The sequence below is a fragment of the Bufo bufo genome, chromosome 2 (assembly GCF_905171765.1).
Source record: "Bufo bufo chromosome 2, aBufBuf1.1, whole genome shotgun sequence".
In the NCBI taxonomy this organism is placed as follows: domain Eukaryota; kingdom Metazoa; phylum Chordata; class Amphibia; order Anura; family Bufonidae; genus Bufo; species Bufo bufo.
The window spans coordinates 29,256,854-29,275,006 of record NC_053390.1 but is presented as its reverse complement, the minus strand read 5'-3'; the positions used below and the strand labels follow the sequence as shown (position 1 = coordinate 29,275,006).

At 41.0% G+C, this 18,153-nt stretch overlaps 1 protein-coding gene across 1 annotated transcript; it reads left to right on the top strand.

The window, feature by feature from the left end:
- Positions 1-6,456: 6,456 nt before the first annotated feature.
- LOC120991274 (gastrula zinc finger protein XlCGF17.1-like) lies at positions 6,457-8,195 on the top strand (the record flags this gene model as incomplete). The annotated part of the gene is made up of 1 exon (XM_040420118.1): positions 6,457-8,195. A coding segment is annotated over one exon (1,170 nt), but the record flags the coding sequence as incomplete, so codon positions are not given.
- Positions 8,196-18,153: the final 9,958 nt, after the last annotated feature.

The window sequence follows — 18,153 nt, the reverse complement described above, 5'->3', positions numbered from 1 at the left end:
ACCTCGATCACAGACATTTAACCCCTCTGAAAGGTAAAAATCTCAAAAGCGCAGACTTTCCAGGCAGGAACGCTTTCCCCTCGGTGAGATTGGGGAAGAAGTTCCTTAGCAGTAATGGGCCAGAGCCTGTACAAGGCTTTTAGGCCTATTAATGGTATATTCCAATGCAGGCCTGCAGGTGGCAGCACTGCATTAGAATATACAGATTTTTGTATTCCTTAATGGATAAAAACCCATTACTGAATACAAATGAAAATCTAATCATTCCATGTTGAGGCCTGAAAAAAACATTATAGGCATTACCGCATCCAAAAATACTGCTACTAAATATAAAAATATTTATTCCCAATGGCAAATGGTGTAACGGGGGGAAAATTTTATTTTTTTGTTGCTTTACATACCAAAATAAACAGAGAATGAAGGGCACAGGTTAGTTTTACTGCATAGTGAACGCCGTAAAAACAAAATCCATGAAACTGTGGTGGAATTGCATTTTTTTTCCAATTGCGCAATATTTGGATTTTTTTCCAGCTTCCCACTACATTGTATACAATATTAAATGGTGTCATTAGAAAGTGTCTCACAAAAAACAAGTAAATGGAAATGAAAAAAGAAAAAGTTTTGGCTCAGGAAAGGCAGGGAGTGAAAGACGGAAAAACCACCCTCCCGGGAATGAAGGGGCTAAATTTCAGGTCTATTTCTACCTGAATCGAATGAATGAACCTGAATGAAAATTTGTATATGAAACTATGGGTTCCCTAACTATTTTTTTATTTTATTTTGCCTTTCTCTCTTTGTTTTCAGAATTTTTTTTCCCTTTATCCCCCCTATTCAAGCTATTTAACGTAAATAATGTCAGAATGACATTGACATATATAGCTGTGGGTAAACACATGGCTAACAGCCTGTGTAAAAACACATTGTATCATTGGATTTATTAAACTTTTTAAAATTATAAAATATTCCAAAAATTGTCCCTTATTGGGGCAGATGCCTAGCAGTGTTTATACACAGAATTGTAGAATTGGAAAAAGCAGAGGTTTGTTCTGAACAAGCGATCTAAAAAAAATTTGCGGAGCACTAGCAGTACAGTATGGCAGATAAGGCAGCTATGTAGGGGTAGAAGTAGTGGCAGCAGTAGCAACACTGTATTCATACAGGTTTTATACACTTATTATGAAATGAGGAAACTTTGCAACAGGCGTATTGGGGGAAAAATGCACAATTGGACAGTGTCCTGTGCACTTATGATACTTAAAACATCATCAGCTAGTGTGATTTCGTTTTTCTTATATTATTTGGACTGCTAAAAGATAAAATATCATTAAATCTGCAAACATGTCTCAGTCCATCTGATCAAATGAAACACAAAAAATAGTCACATCTCTAAAACAACCTTATCCAGATGCTATGCTTTTAATTCTTGTGATAGACGCTATTTGGTTGAGCTTTCTTCTACACTTGTGTTGCTTTGCCACTTCTTACAGTTCCACAGGAGACTGCCCACCAAAAGCTTTCACTTCCCTGAGCTGCCTCCCTTCGAACTCTTCAGACATCGAATGCAATCGCACATAGTGTAGTAATCAGCAAGGAATCCACCATGCGTGGCACACCAAGTATCTGCCCAACCCGACTTCTTCAGGGGCATACAAGGCATTTCCATCTCCAGTTGCAAATTCTTACTAAGAACCCATGCCTATTTTGCTTGCCTTAACCAAAATTATTATACAAATAACTCAAAGAGCTTAAAAAATAAACCTCAAATTACAAAATATATATATAATTACAATATCTTTATTCCACTCCAACCAAGGGTTACTCAATCCTTTTCAATGTCAGATCCAGGCTTGGACTGGTCCACAGGTTAACAGGTGAATCCTCCGGTGGGCCCCTAGTCCTCCATCCCCTGCCCAAGTATCACATGACACAGTAGACTGCACTACATATAGATAGACAGCGTACAGCATCTCATCCAGCCTATGTTCATATAAAAAAACTAGGTGGATGTGATGACTTCTAAGTACAGAGGCTGGCCAGTCATTATCCTCTTTCATCGTGGACCTGCCTTCTCAAAGTCGCTGTAGAGACCCTCATAATCAACCATGTGCGAGCAGATATTTGCATGTAGTTTTTCAGCGGGTCCCCCGGAATAAATTTTACTGGTGGGCCTTAGGCATCCCAGTCCGACACTGGTCAGATGTGCATATTCATTGATCTACTTCTTGCTTTTCCTCCATGTATCTTTATTGTGGATAGCTATAGAATTCGAAGGGAGGCAGCACGAGAAAGTAGAAGCTTTTGGTGGGCGATCTCCTGTGGAACTGCAAGCAGCAGCATAGCAACACAAATGTAGAAGAAAGATCAACCAACTAGAGTCTGTCACACGAATTAAAAGCATTGCATCCGGCTAAGGATGTATGCCTATGTTCATATGAGACCTTTTTGAGACAGTCATTATTTTGAGCAGTGTGAATTTGAACTATTTATTTTTCATTTGGACTGCCAGCTGATGCCTGCATATAAAAAAAAGTGTACTGTCTCTTTAAATGCTGGCTATGCAGTACAGCAGTCTGTATACTTATGAACAGCTCTGGTCCTGTAACACACACAATACACTAACTGACCCTGTCCTGTCCCTAATGATACAACCAGACTTTCTATGCAGTAAATTAGGCTACCTAGTTAATTATATCTTAACAAACCCTAACACTGTCCCTGAAATACCCTTCTGACCAACATGTCCTATCACATCAGTGTTGGAGCTCTGAATGGTGTTTCTGATTGGAACCTTGCATAGAGCCTAATAGACATGTCTATATCTTCCCTCCTGATTGGCTGTGAGGCTGACTGCATTGCATTATGGGCAAGCATGCTGGCTAGACATCCCCCCCCCCCCCCCACCTCCTCCTCCAGGGTTAGGGTCCCTGTCCTGCTTGTACAGAATTTGATATGCAAAATGGCAGACTCTGGCTTTGTTTTGTAAACAGATAAAATTGACTTCACCATTAAATGCCAACCAGGCCTGGTGAGCCTGCTCGTTAAGGGGTTAAAAAAGTTTGGAAGTTGTGTTTTTTGGCTTGCTTTTACTGTACTCCAGTCTTCAGCTCCATGATTATCAGGAAGCTCCGATGTCACATGTGATTATTGTACAGACAGAGATGTCTCAGTGATGGTGACCTGCACTCACAGGACACTTCATTAGCTCCACCTTCTCGATAGGACCCTCGTTCCCCTGAACTCTTAGTGTAATAGATCCAACAAGGTCCAGGAAATCTTTATTCCAGATTCTAAATGATAATCTTGCTCTGTCTATTTTAAAAGATGTATATAGAACTACGACCTGTTGGCTCTGCTGCCATTAGTCTATACAGTCCTCATTGTCATGTCCATAGATTCAGCCTCGGACATCTGCTTTACCTTATGGCGCATTATCTTGTTAAATGTAGACTGCGGTCATAATCAGATTGTTCATAACAATATAAAATAGGGCCTTTTTCTACAAACTGCATATCGTGTTAAATAGACCTGATGAGGCCGGTGTACTTACTTTGAAACTCCATGTTAGAATGGCTGTATAATCATTTTTGAACATATTATGACTCCAGCTAGAGAGTAAGAGTCCTCATGAGTCCTGTATCCACAATCTAGGCTTATTTTCCATCCACCTATAGCTTAAAGAGGCACCACAAAAAAATGTGTTAGGGCAAGAAATACAACCATACATTACCCGGTAAAGGGCCCTTTTAATCATATATTCCAAATAAAGCAACAACCGGGTATAAAGTAAATAAACATGTCTTTATTGATATATAATTCATAAAATCACATAATTAAAAACTTTTGGTGGTCCAGAAACACACCGAGTGTACAACGCCCAAGCAGGGGATACAGGCTATTGGCTCTACAGAATAGTATCACTAGACAAATAAGTAAGATTAGGGCATAGGTGAAACCACGCAGTAGTGTACACAGTACCAAGTAAAGTGCAATGTGCTTACAGATATATCGCACATATCAAACCTACAACAGCCCAAATAACATCAATACATGTTGCCATACCCCAAAAAAAAGTCTCTCCTGCGTCCCGACGCGCGTTTTACTTAATGCTTCAACAGGGGGTAAGCATACCCCCTAGTGATACTAGTGCTACTATTATGTAGAGCCAATAGCCTGTATCACCTGCTTGGGCGTTGTACGCCCTGTGTGTTTCTGGACCACCAACAGTTTTTAATTATGTGATTTTATGAATTATATATCAATAAAAACATATTTATTTACTTTATACCCGGTTGTTGCTTTATTTTGAATATAGCTTAAAGAGGACCTGTCGCCACTACTGACATGTCTGTTTTAGTAAATAATTGTATTCTACGTGAAATGACAATTCGGGAACTTCCATTCTTATGACACTGTGTTGTGCTATTCTTCTACTCTTCTTGCTAGATATTTGTGGATAAAGGTAAAGATGGTTGGGGGTATGTCCCTGCAGAGTCTGCCATTGTTCAATCGGTTCTGCCATTGGCAGACTGAGCAGACACCCCCCCCCCCCCCCCCAAACTGGTAATGTCCATCTGCACCTTTATCTATAAACTTCTACCAGGAATGAGAGAAGAATGGCACAACACGGAGATATAACAAAAAATTCTCCAGAATTATTACATGGGGAATGCAAGTAGTTACTGAAATGGACAGGTCCTCTGTAACTAACCAGCTCCTTTCAGTGTACCTCCTCCCCTGCTTCTGCTATCTCACACATGCTCAGTACATATAGCAGCAGATGGAATTTGAGGCTGCTGTTCCACCCTGAAACTGTTGCTGTGTCAAACAACCGTTTGACTTTGGGCTAAAGATTAAACCTAAGGGCATTATCCTGGCAGTCCCCTGATTTTCACCCTTTAACCCCTATACAGTGTTCTAGCCTTTGCTGCAGGAGAGCGCTCAGGCCACTTCCCCCTGGAGAAGTTTTAGTGTGGTTAACAGTTGACCGACGGGGTCAGAGACACCTATTCAAAGCACCAAGAGATTAAGTGGAAAAGTCATTATTGTGATCGGACACAAGTAAGGTTAGGCAAGAGACAGAAACTGGAAATCAGGCAGAAGTCGGTACACGGGTAGACAGGTAGATTATAGTGCACTTTTGCAGGATCAAGTAAGCTTATAAACCTATTGCTCAGATAGACATTGAGACAAACAGCACGGCATATATAGCAGTTTAACACATTAGAAACAGCCTAGCAGCTGCACACGGAACCCAATGAGGGGTTATCCCTTGCAGTACTAAAGAATGAGTAATGAAGAATATCCTAATACATTTACCCAAAAAAGACACACAACACCAGTGCCCTGGCCCACTGCCGGGCAGCTGAACCTGCGACAGACCAGAAGTAGCAGGGAAGCAGCAGGCATGGGCCTCCGATATAACATGCTGAAAGAAGGGGGGGTCTCTCACTACTGAGAGAGACTGCAGCAGCAGGGGAGGAGTTACAGTGAAAAGTCAGCTAGTCCCTAGGTGTACATTACGGGATAGATTTTTCTAGTGAATCTACAAACTTCATAAGGTCTAAGAGGCCTATTTTATAATGCATGCAGTTTGTGTTAAAGAATTCTGTGACAGATCCTTTTTTTAGTGAAAAAGAAAATTGATTCCCGCTCACCAATAGTCGCACATGCAACGGAGAAGCCGGGCTGACTTCATAGTATCAAACTTCAACAGATGAAAAATTTCCAGCACGTAGTTGAATAGAATGTGAATGTGCAAGATTTCTATTCAACTACGTGCCGGAAATTTTTCATCTGTTGAAGATCCTTTTTTAGCTTCTATTAATGTGATGCCCACTTGGCACTGAAGGAAGGGCCAAATGTGTTGGCAAAAGTCGTAGACCACAAAACTGAACTTTGTCAGAGTATTCTTTAAATCTTTATAAGGCTGGAATCACACATCTAGTTTTTGATACAGTTATTTTTTTAAACCAAAAGCCAGGAGACAATACAAATGAACAGCTTATACCTCTAGTTCTTGCGGGATCCACTTCCAGCCTAATATGAATGTTATAACTTTGTCTGCTCTTTAGTAAAAAAAAATATATAAAAAAACTAATACTTTTTTTTATTTTAACAGAAAATCCCTGTAAGAATTCTGAGGAAAACGTCATGTTATCACTAAATTATAAAGTAAAAGATAAAGATATCATGCAGCGCTCTTCAGGAGAAAACCTCATTATCTTTAATGTATATCCAGGACTTCACAGTACAGATGTGTCTTGTAATCCGAAAGGGGATGAAAGTTTTCAATGTGGTAAACAGTTTACAAGAAGTTCAGGTCTTTCTACACAAAGAGGAACTCACAGAGGAGAGAAGCCATACTCCTGTTCAGAATGTGGGAAATGTTTTACATATAAATCAATTTTTGTTATACATGAGAGAACTCACACAGGAGAGAAGCCGTATTCATGTTCAGAATGTGGCAAATGTTTTGCAGATAAATCAAATCTTGTATCCCATGAGAGAAGTCACACAGGAGAGAAACCATATTCATGTTCAGAATGTGGGAAAAGTTTTAAACATAAATTAAGTCTTGTTAGACATGAGAGAAGTCACACAGGAGAGAAACCATATTTCTGTTCAGAATGTGGAAAATGTTTTACGCATCAATCAAGTCTTGCTACACATGAGAGAATTCACACAGGAGAGAAGCTATATTCATGTTCAGAATGTGGGAAATGTTTTATTAAAAAATCTTATCTTGTTACCCATGAGAGAATTCACACAGGAGAGAAGATGTATTCATGTTCAGAATGTGGAAAAAGTTTTACAGATAAATCACATCTTGTTAGACATGAGAGAGGTCACACAGGAGAGAAACCATATTCATGTTCAGAATGTGGAAAACGTTTTACAGATAAATCAAATCTTCTTAGACATAAGAAAGGTCACATAGGAGAAGAGTCCTATTCATGTTCAGAATGTGGGAAATTTTTTAAACGAAAATCAAATCTTATTATACACGAAAGAATTCACACAGGAGAGAAGCCGTATTCATGTTCTGAATGTGGGAAATATTTTACAGATAAATCAAGTTTTTCCAGACATAAGAGAATTCACACAGGAGAGAAGCCATATTCCTGCTCAGAATGTGGGAAATGTTTTACAGATAAATCAGATCTTGCTAAACATGAGAGAAGTCACACAGGAGAGAAACCATATTCATGTTCAGAATGTGGAAAATATTTTACACGAAAATCAAATCTTGTGACACATGAGAAAAGTCACATGGGCGAGAAACCATTTTCAGGCTCAGAAACTGAGAAATGTTTTATTGCTGAAGACAAACTTATGGAGCACAAGAGAAGTCACACAGGAGAGAATTCGTATTCATGTTCAGGATGTGGGGAACTTTTTAAACAAAAATCAGAGCTTGTTACACATGAGAGAAATCACACAGGAGCAAAACCATATTCATGTTCAGAATGCGGTAAATGTTTCAAAGATAAATCAAATCTTGTTAGACATGAGAGAAGATACACCGGTGAGAAGTCATTTCCATGCTCAGAAAGTAAGAAATGTTTTATTTCAAAATCCCAACTTTTGGAGTATCAGAGGAGTCACAGAGAAGAGAAGCAGTTTTGATGTTTTATCTGTGTAAATGTTATTTGAGGAAATTCAATTCTAAAACTCATCGGATAAGAAGAAACAAATTTTGGTGAAATATGGGAAATTATATGAGCCATTTTTTTTTTAAAATCCATGTTATTCACAGACAGGTAGATAACTGGGGCAACATGGCAACCGGTGTCATGTGACAGCAGGTCTCTAAATAGTAGCGCAACTTGCTGTTGTGCCACTATTTTACAGCTGAGATTTGGCTGTAAAAAACTGCGAAAAAAATCGCAGTCAAGTTGCAGTGGCACATGACTTGTGTTCGATGATAGCAATGTCGCCATTTACTGTAACCTGAGACCAAAAATGCAAGCGTTGGATTTTTTGTGACTGTCACATGCCCCAGTTTGACATAGTTGACAATCATAAGATGCAGTGTAACAATGTGACATTGTGATCTTCATATCACGTTACGCATGTTCACACACGATTCACAGGTTTCATTTCAAGTTGTAGATTTGGCTTTAAAATGTTGATTAATGCCGCATGACTGCTTTTAAGAAACGTCTGATGAATCTTGTATGGGAAGATAATTATATATATATATATATATATATATATATATATATATATAAATATATATTTATTATATATATATAAATATATATTTATTATTACAGATTTTTATTTTTTTTATCTTCGTTAAATTGTTCTTATCTCAGACATTTATGGAGTATCCGCAGGCTGAGAGAGGAGGCCTGGTTACAGATACAGCCAAGCTCACTGTACTACGCTGTTTCTTTAACTCCCATTCACTTTTATGGTCCTTACAGAAACAGGTAGGGCAGGGAATTTTTTTATAAACCCAACCAGATCATGCAGCTTCGATAGAGCAGCCAATGGGACACGGTCTGGGGCCCCCATTCTAGAGATAGCTGAAAGGCTTAGAGGTGGGACTCACATTTCATATGTACCATAAATGTCTGAAATTACAGACTAAAACTGCTTATTGAAGATAATGTTATGTATCGTTGCCCTGATGTGAAGTCCTGTGTGACTATCTACTGCTCTCACTACGTACTCCCACCTGAAACTGTGTTCAAGGAAGAATTCAGATTAAGGACACTCAGGGTTCCTCGAGGTTCTCTGTAACAAGCCATTGAGTGTATTGGTTTATTGTCATAGACCGGACTATTTTTGTCTTCGACCAATGTGTAACATTAAAAAAGTTTCATTTGTCAAATTCTTTTGTGTTTCTTTGTGACGTTCAAGTATGCCCTCTCTTGACCCAATTTCTTAAGTTTTACTTTTAGTTTTGGGCTTGTGGTTTCTCAAGAGTGATTACAATGTCATTTTAATTTCCTGATAAAGGGATAAGTCCTCGAGATAAAGCAGTGGTTCAGAGGCTGTTTTACATAGTAAGGGTGACAGGGAGCTACCCTGAGTCGTTTCCTTGGTCAGTTTAAGGGCACCAGCACATGTTGCGGAATAAATACGTTTTTTCCGACCAGATTCCTGTGCTTAAAAACCTCAGTGTATTACAGTACCAGCAAAATGCGTGAGATTACACAAATCTCATGTACACTTTGCAGATTGACCTGCATTGTGAATATCCAAATGTGCAGCATTGTCAATTATGGTTGCGGATTTCACCCTTTTCAATGGAAGGGTGAGATCTACAGCAAAAATTCACACCAAAAACCACTGTTAGAAATTGCGGATATGCTGCAGAAATGCACGCAAATCCACACAGAAATTTATGCGGATCTTATGTGCGTGGCCTAAATGGTTCTCCAAAAAAGCCTAGAGTATGGATTCGAGCACATATAGGGTAAAGATGAAAATTCAGAAATTGCACCCATCTTGCCTTCCCTTGGTCTACCTGAAATGATTAAAAGCTTTCTTTGTGTGCAATGCTAGCAATGTGGTATACTCGGCTGCCTAAGGATGATCCCAGGCCTGTTCTAGAACTGTCAGGACCTTGCAGTTGTTCATAAGAGATCTTTTTCCCCCCAAAAAAACTACTTGGGATGTACTGATTATTTTAAGAATCATGGAAGACAATGTAGTAGCGAGCAATTTTGACAGAAGATTCAACTTAAGTTCTATCAAGGAAATGAGCTGATATGTACTTGAGAACATTAGGAATTATTTTAACTTTTGGGTCGCAGTTTGCAAAAACCACCTATACAGGAATTTTGCATCAAGCCTCTGCATAAAACATTGTTGTGATAGTTCAACCAAGAAGGATCAATTCATTCTACCAGCACCTTATAAATTCCCACTGTGTAGTCATCGGCAGGCTTGAGCTACTCAAGCTTCGGATCATAGATCCGAAGTCAATTCGTTCAAAAACTTTGTGGTTAATGCTGTTTCCGTACAGCAGTAAAATGTATTGGCTCTGTGGAGCCAAGCTTCATCTTGCCCGAAGTCACGCAAGACTTCAGTGAATTACTACTATATTCATATCTGCGTATTTAAAATTGGAATCTGAAGTGCGAATATGAATATGTCTCTGATCATTTGGAATCCATTGGGTCTGATAAAACTATCCTGATCTATGTATATTTGTCCTGTTTTTTACAGACCTTGTCCATTTCTATCTGATAAAAAGGACAAGAAGACTTTTTGTTCATTATATCTGATTGACTGATATACCAAGGTACCACTTGGAACCGAACCCGAGTTCGGAAAATGTTTTTTTACAGTACAAATTAATTTATGAAGTTATTGCGCGAAGTCTCGCGAGACTTTGCAAAGCAATAACTTCGGCTCATCGGAGCCAATACATTCTAATACTGTTCGGAGCTCCTGCTGAAGTTTTATGCAAATTGACTTTGGATGTTTCATCCGAAGTCAATTCGCTCATCCCTAGTAAAGACCATTAGTAGTTTGCTTTATTTTCTTAGTGATGTCACGATTCAACAATATGTCCTCTACTCCTCCATAATAGAAGGAAGAGAGACCTGTAATGTAAGGATTTGGTGGAAAAGCTCATATAAAGTATAAATGTAAACTTTATTGGTATTTATTAAAATTAGCAGAATAAAAGAGAAGAATTAGGCCGATGTGGAGCCTCCAGATAAGGTAAAACTGGTGGATCCCAAAGATCAAAAGTGCATAGAACAGAAAAAACTGTCCCTGTGCTTATCTACACCTTGGTGCACTCTAGATATCGGCGTGTCTTGGACACATGGGTGCTTCTATCTCTTCATATAAGGGAATCTTCAAATATAGGCCTTGTTGTAGCCATACAGTAATTGCATCCCTCTTGTGTACCAATATACAGTCAGGTCCATAAATATTGGGACAACAACACAATTCTTACATTTTTGGCTCTATACACCATCACAATTGATTTAAAATAAAACGAACAAGATGTGCTTTAACTGCAGACTGTCAGCTTTAATTTGAGGGTATTTACATCCAAATCAGGTGAACGGTGTAGGAATTACAACAGTTTGCATATATGCCTCCCACTTGTTAAGGAACCAAAAGTAATCGGACAATTGGCTTCTCAGCTGTTCCATGGCCAGTTGTGTGTTATTCCCTCATTATCCCAATTACAATGAGCAGATAAAAGGTCCAGAGTTCATTTCAATTGTGCTATTTGGATTTGGAATCTGTTGCTGTCAACTCTCAAGATGAGATCCAACGAGCTGTCACTATCAGTGAAGCAAACCATCATTAGGCTGAAAAAATACAACAAACCCATCAGAGAGATAGCAAAATCATTAGGCGTGGCCAAAACAACTGTTTGAACATTCTTAAAAAGAAGGAATGCACCGGTGAGCTCAGCAACACCAAAAGACACGGAAGACCACGAAAAACAACTGTGGTGGATGACCGAAGAATTCTTTCCCTGGTGAAGAAAATACCCTTCACAACAGTTGGCCAGATCAAGAACACTCTGCAGGAGGTAGGTGTATGTGTGTCAAAGTCAACAATCAAGAGAAGACTTCACCAGAGTGAATACAGAGGGTTCACCACAAGATGTAAACCATTGGTGAGCCTCAAAAACAGGAAGGCCAGATTAGAGTTTGCCAAATGACATCTAAAAAAAGCCTTCATAGTTCTGGAACAACATCCTATGGACAGATTAGACCAAGATCAACTTGTACCAGAGTGATGGGAAGAGAAGAGTATGGAGAAGGAAAGGAACTGCTCATGATCCTAAGCATACCACCTCATTAGTGAAGCATGGTGGTGGTAGTGTCATGGCGTGGGCATGTATGGCTGCCAATGGAACTGGTTCTCTTGTATTTATTGATGATGTGACTGCTGACAAAAGCAGCAGGATGAATTCTGAAGTGTTTCGGGCAATATTATCTGCTCATATTCAGCCAAATGCTTCAGAACCCATTGGATGGCGCTTCACAGTGCAGATGGACAATGACCCAAAGCATACTGCAAAAGCAACCAAAGAGTTTTTTAAGGGAAAGAAGTGGAATGTTATGCAATGGCCAAGTCAATCACCTTACCTGAATCCGATTGAGCATGCATTTCACTTGCTGAAGACAAAACTGAAGTGAAATTCCCCAAGAACAAGCAGGAACTATAGACAGTTGCATTAGAGGCTTGGCAGAGCATCACCAGGGATGAAACCCAGCGTCTGGTGATGCCTATGCGTTCCAGACTTCAGGCTGTAATTGACTGCAAAGGATTTGCAACCAAGTATTAAAAAGTGAAAGTTTGATTTATGATTATTATTAGGTCCCATTAGTTTTGGTTGTTTAACCACCTCAGCCCCCAGTGCTTAAACACCCTGAAAGACCAGGCCACTTTTTACACTTCTGACCTACACTACTTTCACCGTTTATTGCTCGGTCATGCAACTTACCACCCAAATGAATTTTACCTCCTTTTCTTCTCACTAATAGAGCTTTCATTTGGTGGTATTTCATTGCTGCTGACATTTTTACTTTTTTTGTTATTAATCGAAATTTAACGATTTTTTTGCAAAAAAATGACATTTTTCACTTTCAGTTGTAAAATTTTGCAAAAAAAATGACATCCATATATAAATTTTGCTCTAAATTTATTGTTCTACATGTCTTTGATAAAAAAAAAATGTTTGGGTAAAAAAAAAATGGTTTGGGTAAAAGTTATAGCGTTTACAAACTATGGTACAAAAATGTGAATTTCCGCTTTTTGAAGCAGCTCTGACTTTCTGAGCACCTGTCATGTTTCCTGAGGTTCTACAATGCCCAGACAGTACAAACACCCCACAAATGACCCCATTTCGGAAAGTACACACCCTAAGGTATTCGCTGATGGGCATAGTGAGTTCATAGAACTTTTTATTTTTTGTCACAAGTTAGCGGAAAATGATGATTTTTTTTTTTATTTATTTTTTTCTTACAAAGTCTCATATTCCACTAACTTGTGACAAAAAATAAAAACTTCCATGAACTCACTATGCCCATCACGAAATACCTTGGGGTCTCTTCTTTCCAAAATGGGGTCACTTGTGGGGTAGTTATACTGCCCTGGCATTCTAGGGGCCCAAATGTGTGGTAAGGAGTTTGAAATCAAATTCTGTAAAAACTGACCAGTGAAATCCGAAAGGTGCTCTTTGGAATGTGGGCCCCTTTGCCCACCTAGGCTGCAAAAAAGTGTCACACATCTGGTATCTCCGTATTCAGTAGAAGTTGGGGAATGTGTTTTGGGGTGTCATTTTACATATACCCATGCTGGGTGAGATAAATATCTTGGTCAAATGCCAACTTTGTATAAAAAAATGGGAAAAGTTGTCTTTTGCCAAGATATTTCTCTCACCCAGCATGGGTATATGTAAAAAGACACCCCAAAACACATTCCCCAACTTCTCCTGAATACGGAGATACCAGATGTGTGACACTTTTTTGCAGCCTAGGTGGGCAAAGGGGCCCATATTCCAAAGAGCACCTTTCGGATTTCACTCGTCATTTTTTACAGAATTTGATTTCAAACTCCTTACCACACATTTGGGCCCCTAGAATGCCAGGGCAGTATAACTACCCCACAAGTGACCCCATTTTGGAAAGAAGAGACCCCAAGGTATTCGCTGATGGGCATAGTGAGTTCATGGAAGTTTTTATTTTTTGTCACAAGTTAGTGGAATATGAGACTTTGTATGAAAAAAAAAAAAAATATAAAAAAAATCATCATTTTCCACTAACTTGTGACAAAAAATAAAAAATTCTAGGAACTCGCCATGCCCCTCACGGAATACCTTGGGGTGTCTTCTTTCCAAAATGGGGTCACTTGTGGGGTAGTTATACTGCCCTGGCATTTTCCAGGGGCCCTAATGTGTGGTAAGTAGGTAAATGACCAGTGAAATCCAAAAGGTGCTCTTTGGAATATGGGCCCCTTTGCCCACCTAGGCTGCAAAAAAGTGCCACACATGTGGTATCTCCGTACTCAGGAGAAGTTGGGGAATGTGTTTTGGGGTGTCTTTTTACATATACCCATGCTGGGTGAGAGAAATATCTTGGCAAAAGACAACTTTTCCCATTTTTTTATACAAAGTTGGCATTTGACCAAGATATTTATCTCACCCAGCATGGGTATATGTAAAATGACACCCCAAAACACATTCCCCACCTTCTCCTGAGTACAGAGATACCAGATGTGTGACACTTTTTTGCAGCCTAGGTGGGCAAAGGGGCCCATATTCCAAAGAGCACCTTTCGGATTTCACTCGTCATTTTTTACAGAATTTGATTTCAAACTCCTTACCACACATTTGGGCCCCTAAAATACCAGGGCATTATACCTACCCCACAAGTGACCCCATTTTGGAAAGAAGAGACCCCAAGGTATTCGCTGATGGGCATAGTGAGTTCATGGAAGTTTTTATTTTTTGTCACAAGTTAGTGGAATATGAGACTTTGTATGAAAAAAAAAAAAAATATAAAAAAAATCATCATTTTCCACTAACTTGTGACAAAAAATAAAAAATTCTAGGAACTCGCCATGCCCCTCACGGAATACCTTGGGGTGTCTTCTTTCCAAAATGGGGTCACTTGTGGGGTAGTTATACTGCCCTGGCATTTTCCAGGGGCCCTAATGTGTGGTAAGTAGGTAAATGACCAGTGAAATCCGAAAGGTGCTCTTTGGAATATGGGCCCCTTTGCCCACCTAGGCTGCAAAAAAGTGTCACACATCTGGTATCTCCGTACTCGGGAGAAGTTGGGGAATGTGTTTTGGGGTGTCTTTTTACATATACCCATGCTGGGTGAGAGAAATATCTTGGCAAAAGACAACTTTTCCCATTTTTTTATACAAAGTTGGCATTTGACCAAGATATTTATCTCACCCAGCATGGGTATATGTAAAATGACACCCCAAAACACATTCCCCAACTTCTCCTGAGTACGGCGATACCAGATGTGTGACACTTTTTTGCAGCCTAGATGCGCAAAGGGGCCCAAATTCCTTTTAGGAGGGCATTTTTAGACATTTGGATACCAGACTTCTTCTCACGCTTTGGGGCCCCTAGAATGCCAGGGCAGTATAAATACCCCACATGTGACCCCATTTTGGAAAGAAGACACCCCAAGGTATTCAATGAGGGGCATGGCGAGTTCATAGAAATTTTTTTTTTTTGGCACAAGTTAGCGGAAATTGATATTTTTTATTTTTTTCTCACAAAGTCTCCCGTTCCGCTAACTTGGGACAAAAATTTCAATCTTTCATGGACTCAATATGCCCCTCACGGAATACCTGGGGGTGTCTTCTTTCCGAAATGGGGTCACATGTGGGGTATTTATACTGCCCTGGCATTCTAGGGGCCCTAAAGCGTGAGAAGAAGTCTGGAATATAAATGTCTAAAAAATTTTACGCATTTGGATTCCGTGAGGGGTATGGTGAGTTCATGTGAGATTTAATTTTTTGTCACAAGTTAGTGGAATATGAGACTTTGTAAGAAAAAAAAATAATAATTCCGCTAACTTGGGCCAAAAAAATGTCTGAATGGAGCCTTACAGGGGGGTGATCAATGACAGGGGGGTGATCAATGACAGGGGGGTTGATCAATGACAGGGGGGTGATCAATGACAGGGGGGGTGATCAATGACAGGGGGGGTGATCAATGACAGGGGGGGTGATCAATGACAGGGGGGGTGATCAATGACAGGGGGGGTGATCAATGACAGGGGGGTGATCAGGGAGTCTATATGGGGTGATAACCACAGTCATTTATCACGCCCGTGTAAGGCTTCATTCAGACGTCCGGATGCGTTTTGCGGATCCGATCCATCTATCAGTGGATCCGTAAAAATCATGCGGACGTCTGAATGGAGCTTTACAGGGGGGTGATCAATGACAGGGGGGTAATCAATGACAGGGGGGTGATCAGGGAGTCTATATGGGGTGATCACCACAGTCATTGATCATGCCCCTGTAAGGCTTCATTCAGACGTCCGGATGCGTTTTGCGGATCCGATCCATCTATCAGTGGATCCGTAAAAATCATGCGGACGTCTGAATGGAGCTTTACAGGGGGGTGATCAATGACAGGGGGGTGATCAGGGAGTCTATATGGGGTGATCACCACAGTCATTGATCATGCCCCTGTAAGGCTTCATTCAGACGTCCGGATGCGTTTTGCGGATCCGATCCATCTATCAGTGGATCCGTAAAAATCATGCGGACGTCTGAATGGAGCTTTACAGGGGGGTAATCAATGACAGGGGGGTGATCAGGGAGTCTATATGGGGTGATAACCACAGTCATTGATCATGCCCCTGTAAGGCTTCATTCAGACGTCCGGATGCGTTTTGCGGATCCGATCCATCTATCAGTGGATCCGTAAAAATCATGCGGACGTCTGAATGGAGCTTTACAGGGGGGTAATCAATGACAGGGGGGTAATCAATGACAGGGGGGTGATCAGGGAGTCTATATGGGGTGATCACCACAGTCATTGATCACGCCCCTGTAAGGCTTCATTCAGACGTCCGGATGCGTTTTGCGGATCCGATCCATCTATCAGTGGATCCGTAAAAATCATGCGGACATCTGAATGGAGCTTTACAGGGGGGTGATCAGGGAGTCTATATGGGGTGATCACCACAGTCATTGATCATGCCCCTGTAAGGCTTCATTCAGACGTCCGGATGCGTTTTGCGGATCCGATCCATCTATCAGTGGATCCGTAAAAATCATGCGGACGTCTGAATGGAGCTTTACAGGGGGGTAATCAATGACAGGGGGGTGATCAATGACAGGGGGGTGATCAGGGAGTCTATATGGGGTGATCACCACAGTCATTGATCATGCCCCTGTAAGGCTTCATTCAGACGTCCGGATGCGTTTTGCGGATCCGATCCATCTATCAGTGGATCCGTAAAAATCATGCGGACGTCTGAATGGAGCTTTACAGGGGGGTAATCAATGACAGGGGGGTGATCAATGACAGGGGGGTGATCAGGGAGTCTATATGGGGTGATCACCACAGTCATTGATCATGCCCCTGTAAGGCTTCATTCAGACGTCCGGATGCGTTTTGCGGATCCGATCCATCTATCAGTGGATCCGTAAAAATCATGCGGACATCTGAATGGAGCTTTACAGGGGGTTGATCAATGACAGGGGGGTGATCAATGACAGGGGGGTAATCAATGACAGGGGGGTGATCAGGGAGTCTATATGGGGTGATCAGGGGTGATTAGGGGTGATCAGGGGCTAATAAGGGGTTAATAAGTGACGGGGGGGGGGGGTGTAGTGTAGTGTAGTGGTGCTTGGTGGGACTTTACTGAGCTACCTGTGTCCTCTGGTGGTCGATCCAAACAAATGGGACCACCAGAGGACCAGGTAGCAGGTATATTAGACGCTGTTATCAAAACAGCGTCTAATATACCTGTTAGGGGTTAAAAAAAACACATCTCCAGCCTGCCAGCGAACGATCGCCGCTGGCAGGCTGGAGATCAACTCTCTTACCTTCCGTTCCTGTGAGCGCGCGCGCCTGTGTGCGCGCGTTCACAGGAAATCTCGCGTCTCGCGAGAGGACGCGCCGGCGCGTCCAGGAGGAATGAATCAACCACCTCCAGGACGCGTCTGTGCGTACAGCGGTCCGGAGGTGGTTAACAAGTGGGAGGCACATATGCAAACTGTTGTAATTCCTGCACCGTTCACCTGATTTGGATGTAAATACCCTCAAATTAAAGCTGACAGTCTGCAGTTAAAGCACATCTTGTCTGTTTCATTTCAAATCCATTGTGGTGGTGTATAGAGCCAAAAATGTTAGAATTGTGTCGATGTCCCAATATTTACGGACCCAACTGTAGATTCCATGTTATCAGTGTGGATGTAAATCATCACTAACTTTCATAGAGACATATCAAAAGTTTTGATTAGTGAGGGCCTGAGTGCTGAGACGCGCGCTCTCTCCTCGCTGCACGAGACAAGCTCCATAGCAGTCTATGGGCTCATCTGTTCTGAGCAGTGAGGAGAAAGCGAGCGATGTGCGTGTGCTTCTCACCCCTTGTTTTAAGGATCGGTGGGGGTCTCAGCACTCAAACTGATCTAAACTCTTGATCAGTCTCTATCACATATTTAACATTTCCCTCACTT